The following is a 10,387-nucleotide window of genomic DNA, read 5'->3' as shown; positions in this document are numbered from 1 at the left end:
ATGCCTGCAGGATCAATAGTGGGATCAATGGCTGTGGGGTTTGCCTGCTGCTCCCAGAGGTGACAGAGGGGACAGCTCTCAGCACAGGAGGTTAGGTTCTGATAGACCATGTTCCTCTGCAGCACAGAGATCATCTTAGGTCTTCTTGAAGTAGTCTTTTTTTGCCTATGGTCTTCTTGTTGCAGGGAGGATTTGGCACAGCCAGAAAAATGGAAGCTCTCACAGTCAGGGGGCAATGACTAGACTAGGATGTGTTGTAAATTGCTAAATTGGAACTTGCCCCCAGTTTCCAGGGCAAGGTTGGAAGTGGGATCAGTGGCTGTGGGGTTTGCCTGCTGCTCCCAGAGGGGACAGCTCTGAGCACAGGGGGTGTCTTTGCCCCCCAGGGAGACCTGTGGGGGTGCCACTTACAGACTTGGGGTGTGCTGTGCAAGGGTCTGTCCTGGTGTACACAAAGGGGGATAAGCAAAATCCCTTCTTATTCCTGAGGAAGAGCAGCTGCACAGCTCAGTTACAGGCTGTGTCTTGTTCTTAGAGAGATTCTGACTAGAAGCCACTGCCCAAGTGGAGTTTAATGGTGACTGTTGGCAATATATGGTTTAGGTGGTCAGCAAACCAGCTCTACATCCTTGTTTGTGTTTGATCTACAGAGGTGAGTGTTTGGAGGACTCTTAGGGACAGGCTGTGTGCTGTAAGGATCACTGTGGAGAGCACTGGGATTGTTCCCAGCCCTGTGCCTGACAAGCAGTGTAAGTTTGGGTAGATCACCTGTTCTCTTCCTCTAAAGTAGACAACTGGGGTATCAGTCCCCTTTCCTGAGCTTTTTGAGAGGTATAAGTGAAGAGGGTTGTGTGCCTAAATGCAAGAGGAAGAGCTGCTATTTTTCTCAAGGCTTTTGCTTTAAGTAGTGGTGTATTTGAGTTCTAAAGGAATCTGCACTTGTTTGTGAGGCACAGCACTTTATCAGTTTGTAGTTCCTAAATTAACCTTGGTGTGCTTTTGGAAAGTCAAAACTTCCAGTAAAAACAATTGTACCATAACAGTGTATACAAAAAAAAAATAACTGCAAGTTGATAACCTCCTTAACTTATACTTTATATTCTAATTCAGAGTAATTTATACTTTATATTCTAATTCAGGGGAGCTCTGTTGATTCCTGTGCAGAACTGTGCATCAGAGGGAGCTGGGCTTTGATGATCTCCTCTGCTCTAATGCTGAAGTGACTGAGAGAATAGAGCTGCTCTGCAGACTTGGGGAAGGTGTTTGTAGTGCTCAGATTTTGTTTGAAGGTCAGTGTTTGGGTTTGATCAGCGAAGAGCTTTAGTGTAACTTTTTTATAATTACTGCTAGGTAGAGTTATTCCATACAGATGTGGGGGATTTATCTTCTCAAGTAATGCTGTGTGTTACCATTGATGGGGTGACATGGAACTAGTGAACTGTGCTTTTGTGTGAACTTGCCATAAACCTAAATAAAGGTTTCATCTTGTAGTAGTTCTGTTTCTTAAGTACATGCTTCAAATATTGCATCTGCCAGAATCTCCTATTAATCTGTGTGCTTGGAGGTCATGCTCTATTTTGTTTTTAATATACTGTTGTCTTTGTTGCTGTGTGAAAGATCTACATGCATGGGAAGTAACATGAATAATTCTGTTGAACTCTGGATTAATGTGATTAAAGTTACACTTAAGGCTTTTGAGCTAAGCAGAGGATGCAGTGCAGTGCACTTATAAGCACAGCCCACTGCACAAACAGAAGAGAAAATCCTTTTTTTCCCCTGTCCTCTTATTCTTTCTTCCTTTCCTCTTGATAACAGAGGTAATACAAAGATTCTGTGTTGGATATAAATACAACTCCAGCTTGAAATCCATCCCCATGGCCCAAAACTGTTTGCCTTGCAATTGGGATAAATGGATTTTTTAAAAATTATTATTTTGGGCCCCCAACTGCAAAGACTTAATTCTCAGGAGCAGATAGAGATCACATTTTTGGGGAACAGTGAATGAGCAGTGACCTTAGAATCACAGCAACTGAATTGGATCCACCTCAGTGTAGCAGCAAACTGTGTGCCCAGGGCAGGATTTATTGGTGTGCTGTGTCAAGGCATATCAGTAGTGACCTGTAGTGAGGTTTGTGCTCTCTTAATTGTGGTAAATCTTAATTGTGGCTAAATTATTTCCAGGTCTGTGTAGCTTATTTCCATCTGTGGGTAGAAGGGGACTGTGTTAATTGCAGGCATGTGGGCTGTGACTATGCTATTGCATTCCCCAAACATTGTCCAGAGAGAAGTAAACAGCTCTGTTGGTCCAGAGCATTCAGGGATGTATCTATGCCTAAAATAAAGCAGGCCTTGCTAAAGTGTCCAAGCATTCTTTTCACTCTTACGTGTGTCAAGCCATTTATGGGGAAAATTAGCTTTTGAAGTAACTGTAATTTGCCAAAAATGAGTGCTAAGCCTTCTGAATTTTGTTGGAAAGAGGCATTTGTGTGCCCAGCAGCCCATTTTTATCAGTGTGGGCACTGCTATTGTAGTGATTAGGGGAGCAAACCAGTTCTGCTTGCCTTTCAAAGGTGTTTGTTTTCAATGGTATTGGCAAAGTGCTTTGGGGAAGGGTGCTTGTAAAGCAGCTTTCAGAGACTTGATGAATTCAGCTTAAGGGGGTTTGAGTGCAGGATCAAATCTAGGGGTCCTTACTTGTGTTACAGGTCACATCTTTAAAAACATTTCTTTTGGAGCTCCAATGTATTGGAGTTTTGGGGAAGGGAAGAATGAAGGATGAGCAAAGTGGATTTTCAGTTTGATTTGAAGGATGATGGCAACTTCTTCCTTTTAAAATGCTGGTTTTGTGCCCTGCGTGGTTAAAATTTGGGTCAGCTGCAACCCAAGGAATCCAGCTAATGAAAATAGGGATCTGGCAATCTGGTATCAAAGGAACTGGTGGGGAGGTGTGTGATGGAACTGAAAAAGGCCATGAATGAAAGGATCACATGAAAGGGTTGGTATGGCAACAAACATAAAAAGAAATGGAAAAAAATCTGTAAAAGAACAGTTACAGAGCAGCTTAATGAATAATAGTTATATTGAACTTAGTCTACTTTGTTTGATGGCCATGGAACAATGTCCTGAGTATCTGGCCTGCTGCATCTTGTTTGTGGTGTTTATTATTTTTATTTCATTATACTCTTGCCACACGTGCTCTGATGGCGTGGGTGGTTATAACACTGAAGCCAGGGTTTTAGTCCTTGTTTAGATACAACTAAGATAACAGTGCTTGTAATAAAGGATAATGGAGAGAGGGAAGATGTAGAGGCTGTTTTCTTGATATGTGATATCTGATTATCTGCCTTACTATGTGTCCAAGCTAATATTATTTTATTGTTTCTTTTCATTTATTTAGAATGAATAGTTGAAGATAAAGAGGCAGCTAAAACTGCAGACCTGATGGAGGGAATATGGGCTGCTGTAAAATTGCTCTGGTTTTGTTTGGGGGATTTTTTGGATGTTTTTTCTTTGGTCAGTTATTTTGTGTTATGTTGTTTTGGTTTTTAAATTATTCAGCAGTGTTTGGTAGTAGTAGCTCCCATAAACTGAAAGAGACTGTGTTGTCGTGCACAGAAAACTTTCAGATATGTTTCTGCTATTTGTATGATTAGAAATCTTGTGTTTAAACTTGGTCCATCCTATATATATATATGTGTGTGTGTATATGCATGTGCATATGTATATCTGACTAAAACTTTTCACTGTACAAGGATCTGGATGAAAGCTCATGGAGTCTGAGGCAGATCTGTGTGTCTGTAGGAGCACATATTAGCAAATGGAAAAGAAAGGGAATAAATGGAAGAATGTGGTTTTAAAATGGGACAAATCCATGATTTCTTGTGCTGCTTGTAGCAAGGCTCTTGGTTTCTGTTATTGGCCTCTGATAAGCTGAGTGATAAGCAAGATGCACTTGCTTAAACCTTCAGTCCGATAGTCTGGAATGTTGAAAAGGGGAGGAAACACTTGGCAGTCAGTGGCTCTAGAGGATGGTGGGCTATGAGGCTGATTGCTGCACACAGGAGGATCCCAGCACTGGTTTGGTTTTGCTGTTAGAACAGGGCTCTGAATCAGGTAGTCTCTAACCTGTAGGAGCCCTCTGCCCACTGTGTGTACCTTGCCTGGTGTCTGAGGGTGGCTTGGCTTGAGTTTCCCTGTGCTGGAAGGTGTGGGGGTTTTCCAGGGGTTCATTCACCTGTGAGAAGCTTACTAAGCCAAATCTGTGACCCTGCCTATTTTTGGAAAAGGGCTCAGGATCCACACTTGTCAGCCCTCTTCAGGCCAGGTCAGAGGCACTCTGACAGCTTGTGCAGACACCACTGACCTGTCCATGCCCTGTGCTAGCAGTGCCCCACTTTGCCAGTGCTAGATAGAGAATCCTCAGGGAGCAAGTCAAGCGTGATACAGACTTTGTATACTTGGACTAATTCCATTTGGAACCACTCCCTATATCTCCTTCTGATAGAGCTTGCTTAGACTGTATTTACTGATTTAGGGTAGGAATAGAACTCGTCTTAGGGGGGAAAAAATGCCTTGCCTGCTCTGTCTGTGCTGGATATTAACACAAGTGTAGTTGTTGGGAACAGTACCAACCTTCTCAGAAGTGTGTGCTTCCTGTCTCAGTTTTTGGGGTTTTGTCCTTGCTCATGCTTATTGCCTTTTCGTTTAAAAAAAAAGGTAATTTTCCTAATGTTTGGGTTTTTGGTTTTTGTTTTTTTTTTTTTGTGTAGTGTTTTACCTTCTTGATTATGTAGCATATATTTTATTTAGAATAGCCTGTCTTTTGGCAGCACTGCATAGGAGCATGTTACTGATACTTCTGAGCTGACAAACCACTTACCTGGTACCTAGGTGGTTCCAGCTGCTGTGCAGAGCAAGTGGGGCTGATAAAATGGAACTCAGAGAGAGATTGGTAAGAATTTGTCCTGTGCAGTGGCTTGTAGCCAAATCTGTGCAGGGACATAGGTCCTCTTTGCATGTTGATATATTTAGCAGTGCAGGGTTGAATGAGTGTTGTGCAATGTGTTTTCTACTTGTGGCTGCATTAGCTTCCCTGAAATTTTGTTTGGAGATTTATTTCTTTTAAAAAGCAAACATTTAGCATAACATAACTGGCACTTTATGACAAGGTCTTTGGCTGGTTTGGGGTGAAAGTAGTGTATAGTTTTACTACTATTGATCCACATGTTAAAAGTGGATTTGTTTTTGTGTGTGCTGTCCAAGTCTCTATTGACTTACCATTTGTTGCCCTTCTTGGGATGGAGGAAATGAACTTTTTTTGCACTCAAGCTTTCCTTGCTGTTAATACTTGTGATCACAAAAGCACTTATTTCTTAATAGTGGCAACCTTTGAATGGTCTCATTTCAGCTGGGACAGTATTGGGTTGTTGGCTGATTTCTTTGCCGGGCTCTGAATTGCAGGGACAGCCTGCAAAGAAATGCTTTGGGTGAGATCCATGTGGAAATTTCCAGTGTGAAGATGTAGGGGTAGAAAAACACTTCCTGTTGACAGAGTAGATTTCCTTGCCTGACTGGCAACTTTTGAGTTTAGAAGTGCATTATACAAGGTTAAAACAAATTGTAGTGGTTGAACTCAGAGAGATGCAGGAGTAACACTTCTTAGAGGTCTGGAGCATATGGATAGGTCTTGTAGTGAGAACCACAGAAAAATGACCTAGGTGGGGTTGAGTTTTATTTTTGCAGCCAACCTGTTATGCCCAGATTCCTTGTAAGCCCTTGATTGTCCTTTTAGTGCACTTACAACATGTAAGTGTAACACTCCTGGCTGCAGTGCTTGTTCCAGGTTTTGACCACTGATAAAACAGTGGTTGAACAAATATCCCAGTAACTGGGTTTTCTCCTGTATTTGCATAATAATGTCTCTCTGAAGTTCAGCTGTAGTAATCTGTGCAGTTCCTGTGCAATGGCAGCAAATTTGTGTAATTAGACAGAAATTTAGCTTCAGCAGTCCATTCTTCTCTTTCATGACAGGTACAGCAGACATGTTTGAGACAGGGCTTGTGTTTCCTGAGAAGGTAACTGGATCCAGGTGCTTGTGGTCTGCAGCTGGGTGTAATGCTTTGTGTGCTTTGGCTCAAGACCACTTGTACCACATCAGTGTATTAACATTTATAGTTGAGTAAATGTGCATGTTGACAGGTTATCTTCTAAAAATTGATTGATACCTGTGTACCTACCTAGGAAATGAATATGTGGCCTTAGACTAGTGCTCTTTACCTATTGCAGTCAGAACATTTTTTTCTCTCCAAATCATTACAGAGACTGCTGTATGGGCAAGGTTGGAGCTTAGTCAGCATCTTGTTCCAGCTGCATGCCTCTGTCTTCTGTGTCAGTAAAGATGGGCACATGTGCAGCTGAGCCAGTCCTGGAACTGTGACCCTGCCTGTGCTTGAAGGGTGTAGCAGATGAGTGAAATAAGCAGGTGAAAATCTCCCCTGCAAAATGGTTTTGCACCCAAACCACTGGATTTCTTTAACATGAGCCACAGTGATGTAGGAGAGCCACTGTCCTGAGCCTGAGCTTGGTTCTAGGCTGAGCCAAAGGAGTTAATGGAAATTACTCTTGTCAGACACACTCTGTCCTCCATCCTGCAGTGCCCAGTTTGTATTTGAAGACACTGAAGTGGCACAGGCTGTTACAAATCTGAGATGGAGCTCCTTGAAAAGGAAGGGGGGCTGAGTCAAAAATTGACTATAGTGCAGCACTTTGCCAATGCTGTAGTAAGTAGGTGTTGTAAGCATGCTTAAATTTCTAATTAGAAGTAGCAGAGTTAACTCAAGACCACTTGTACACATCAGTATATGAACATTTATAGTTGAAAATATGTACATGTTGACAGGTTATCTTCTAAAAACTGGTTGATACCTGTGTACCTACCTAGGAAATAACTTAAATATGTGGCCTTAGACTAGTGCTCTCTACCTATTGCAGTCAGAACATTTTTTTTTTCCTCTCCAAATCATTACAAGCTACAAGTTGGGGACAGAACAGACTATGGAGCAGGCTACCTTTGGAGGATGGACAAAGCTTAATCACTGGTGTGGGAGTAAAGAAATTCAGCTATGTAAAATGAGCAGGCACAACTCCAGGGCAGGGATGGAATGTGACAGTGAACTTCACCAGTGCTATCAGGACCTGAGAACATGTTCCAAGGCTCCATAATAATTAAAGATGAAATGTTAATGTTTTTAATCCACTTCCAACATCTGGAAGGAATCAAGACAATCTTTGTAGTGTTTACTGACATTTACTGTCTTTGCTTGCCTTGGTCAATGGTAACTTGGATATTTGTGTAGAGTCCTGGAAAGTTATCCTAACTCGTGAGAACAAGGAGAATTCTCTTTTCCTGGTAAGATCAGCTATCCAGGCCCTCAGGCTGGCCTGGGTGCTCTCTGGGCTGCAGACAGGCTCCCATGGTGGCTGCTTGCCAAAGCAGGAAGAGATTTTCCAGGCATCTGCTACCAGCTCTTAGGGGACACAAAACCTGCTGCAAACTTGTTCTTGACATCTTGTCTCTCTGCTCCCTCTCCCTTTTTATCTTTCAGCACAGAAATTCATCAGTCATGGCGGGTGATGCCATCATGGTCATGAGGGGCCTGACCAAGCTGAGTAAAGCCATCCTGGAGACCCAGGCAGGGCAGCTTCGGCAGGTGCTCCTCGGGGGAGATGCAGTCACCATTGCCAGGACTCTCCAGGCCACTGCTGAGGAACAGTTCAGCTCTGCCCTGGGGAAGGTGCAGGTGAGCAAAGCTCTTTGAGCACAGTCTAGCCTGATGTTTTGCTTTTTCTCCAGGTACTTTTTTTGGTTTTGTTGTGCGAGTGTCACATCTTGAATGAGAGCCTAGTTCTGAAGTGTGGGATTGATAATAGTAATGTTGCAGTGCTCTGGGAATTCTTTGGAATCTGTGGTGTGTGGAAGGTGCTTGGACGGGAGTGGGAGGGGAATGTTAGTGTTTCCATTCCTGAGTGTTTACGACATGCTGAATGAGAAAAGTGCTCTATTTGTCCCATCTTGTTAAAGATCAAGCTCTTGCTAAGATTGGTCAGCAACTTTGTTATTTAGAGTCTCCTTTAAACTTTGAGCATTGATTTACCTCTCTTTTAGAGTGCATTGGATTTATCTCAGTGCTGCTTCCTTTCTTGGCAGAATTGGTGCACGTGATATTTTTGAGTGGCTCAGGGTCAGGTGTTTGCACATTCACCACTTGCAGCCCAGGCTGGATTTTTGGAACTGGCTTTCAAATGAGGAACATAAGGAAAGCCAGGCAGCAGCTTCTCTCATCAGAGATTGGGATAGGTTTATAAGAGCTTCACATCTGCTGTGCTGCCATCTTTTGAAAGCAAGGGGCTTATCTGTGGTACTTCTCTCTGATCATTCTCTGGAAGGACTGTGTAGCTCAGATGATAAATTTTGAAACAGAAACTAAGGAATGAGATTTGGTGGATTTTATGCAATGAGCAATCTATAGCTTCAGTCCTAGAATCTGGGCCAGTGTTTTCTTGCTTCTATTTAAGCTTGTAGTAGAACTAACTTGGATGCTTGTGGGATAGTGCTTTGTCTTGTCATTGTCCTCCTCTTGCACCCAAGAGGAGAGATGTTCTGTTTCTGTGCATGTTTCTTTGCACAAGAGAAGCCCAATGAGCACAACTGCACAGCATTTGCCCTGCTTTAGGTAAATGGGTTGCAAGAGAAACTCCTGTCAAAGCAGAGCTCAGTAAGAAATATAAACATACAGCATTTTCTGTTTTGAAGAGCGGAAGATCTTTTACATTATTTGACAGGATTTTAGCTGTCTGGCATGTTTCTAAAAATTTAAGTATGGAGGCAAGGAAGCTTTCTTGCTTGTAATCACTGGTCAGTATTGTGAGCCACAGTACCCATCTGTAAACATTTCTCTCCTCCCCCACTGTGATGTTGAGGTTCAGAATAGTAAGAGACCTGCTGAATAACAGGAAAGACCATGTTCTGCTTTTTCTCTAAGGAAGGGAAATGTAATTAGTATTTAGGAAACAGCCCAAAATATGTTGCCTGGTTGCCTGACCACAGCAGGATTGAAAATCCTGTTGATAGCCTGTAATAGTCATCAGTTATTTTATGGTATTGCCACTGCTGAGACAGGTAACTAGAGATAATGCTCTGCTGTTGATTTTTATTTATGCATTTATTTTTGACTGAAAAGTGTTAAAAAATACCTGGACTTTGTGGGGCAGCTTTTGCAAGGTTAGGACAGAAAAGAGTGTCAGGAGAAGCTTGCCTGGAGTGTTGCTGTGCCTGATGCTGTTATCCTTGCTCCAGGCACAGAATTTTATTTACTTTGGGATGACAACACATAGTTTGGTGGTTGAATAATGGAATGTGTTTTGCAGTTGGTAGTGTTATGACTGTGAAGGGCTGAGCTTACTCTGCCTGTAAGTAGGTATCTGGTATTGCTTCAGGTGGCTTTGGGCTTGGAAGTGCTCATGTTGTGTGACTGAAAACAGGGTGGGAGGAAGGAAAACAACATTATTCTTATGTGATATTGCAGCTCCAATCAGCTGTTGTTTCTGAGCAGTGCACTGCTTCTAGTGAACTCCATATTTAGTGACCCTTTCTGGCAGTGTAGGTAAAAACAGGGTGTCTCCAGTTATGGACATTTGAGAAACTGTTAAAGAATTTGTCCCATCAGTGGAGTTAAAAGGCTGTCAGGGATTCCAGGCATCATCAGTGTCTCTTCCTTTCTTTCTTGTCTCTTACTGTGAATGTCTGCAGTGCCAGAGTCTCTGTCTCTACAGTTCTTTACTGTGGAGACATGACACCCAGCTGCACGCTCATCTCTGAGGACCATGGGTGGGTAGGGAGCAAAGTTTAAGATCTTTTCTTCAAGTGTTTCAATTCTTGTTTGCAGGAGCTTGGCAAACAGCAGGAGAACTTTACTGACCTCGGTGAGGATTTTGGGAAAGACTATGACTTCTCAGCCAGAGAGCCATCAGATGCTCCAATGGACTTCTCCACTGCCTCTGGCAAGCCTCAGGAACACAGCACTGAAGGCCCTGCTTATTCCTACACAACAAATGGACCTTTTAGAATTATTGATGAGACTGGAGATCCTGGCATGGGTCAGAAGCCTTTCCCTCCCAAAATGGATGCAAGGTTATTTGGAGGCATTAGGGACCCTGGAAATCCTTTTGCTACTGCCTTTGGACAAAATAGAGCTTTTCACCAAGACCATTCCTCTGTTGGTGGATTAACAGCTGAAGATATTGATAAAGCCAGACAGGCCAAAACAGGTTCAGGACAGAAACCCTACAAACAGATGGTATGTTGTTTTAGTTAAGGATTCTCAGTACT

At 42.7% G+C, this 10,387-nt stretch overlaps 1 protein-coding gene across 1 annotated transcript in view; it reads left to right on the top strand.

The window, feature by feature from the left end:
* Positions 1-7,603: 7,603 nt before the first annotated feature.
* Positions 7,604-10,387, top strand: part of COQ8A (coenzyme Q8A) — a 31,808-nt gene continuing 29,024 nt past the window's right edge. Inside the window, exons 1-2 of the mRNA XM_005427014.2 lie at positions 7,604-7,799; positions 9,945-10,355. Coding sequence (XP_005427071.1) covers positions 7,623-7,799; positions 9,945-10,355 — 588 coding nt within the window. The 5' untranslated portion in view covers positions 7,604-7,622. The remainder of the gene's footprint in view (positions 7,800-9,944; positions 10,356-10,387) is intronic.

The sequence above is a fragment of the Geospiza fortis genome, unplaced genomic scaffold (genome assembly GCF_000277835.1).
Source record: "Geospiza fortis unplaced genomic scaffold, GeoFor_1.0 scaffold88, whole genome shotgun sequence".
Classification (NCBI taxonomy): domain Eukaryota; kingdom Metazoa; phylum Chordata; class Aves; order Passeriformes; family Thraupidae; genus Geospiza; species Geospiza fortis.
The sequence above is the reverse complement of the archived record's forward strand: the minus strand, read 5'-3'. Positions and strand labels throughout refer to the sequence as shown.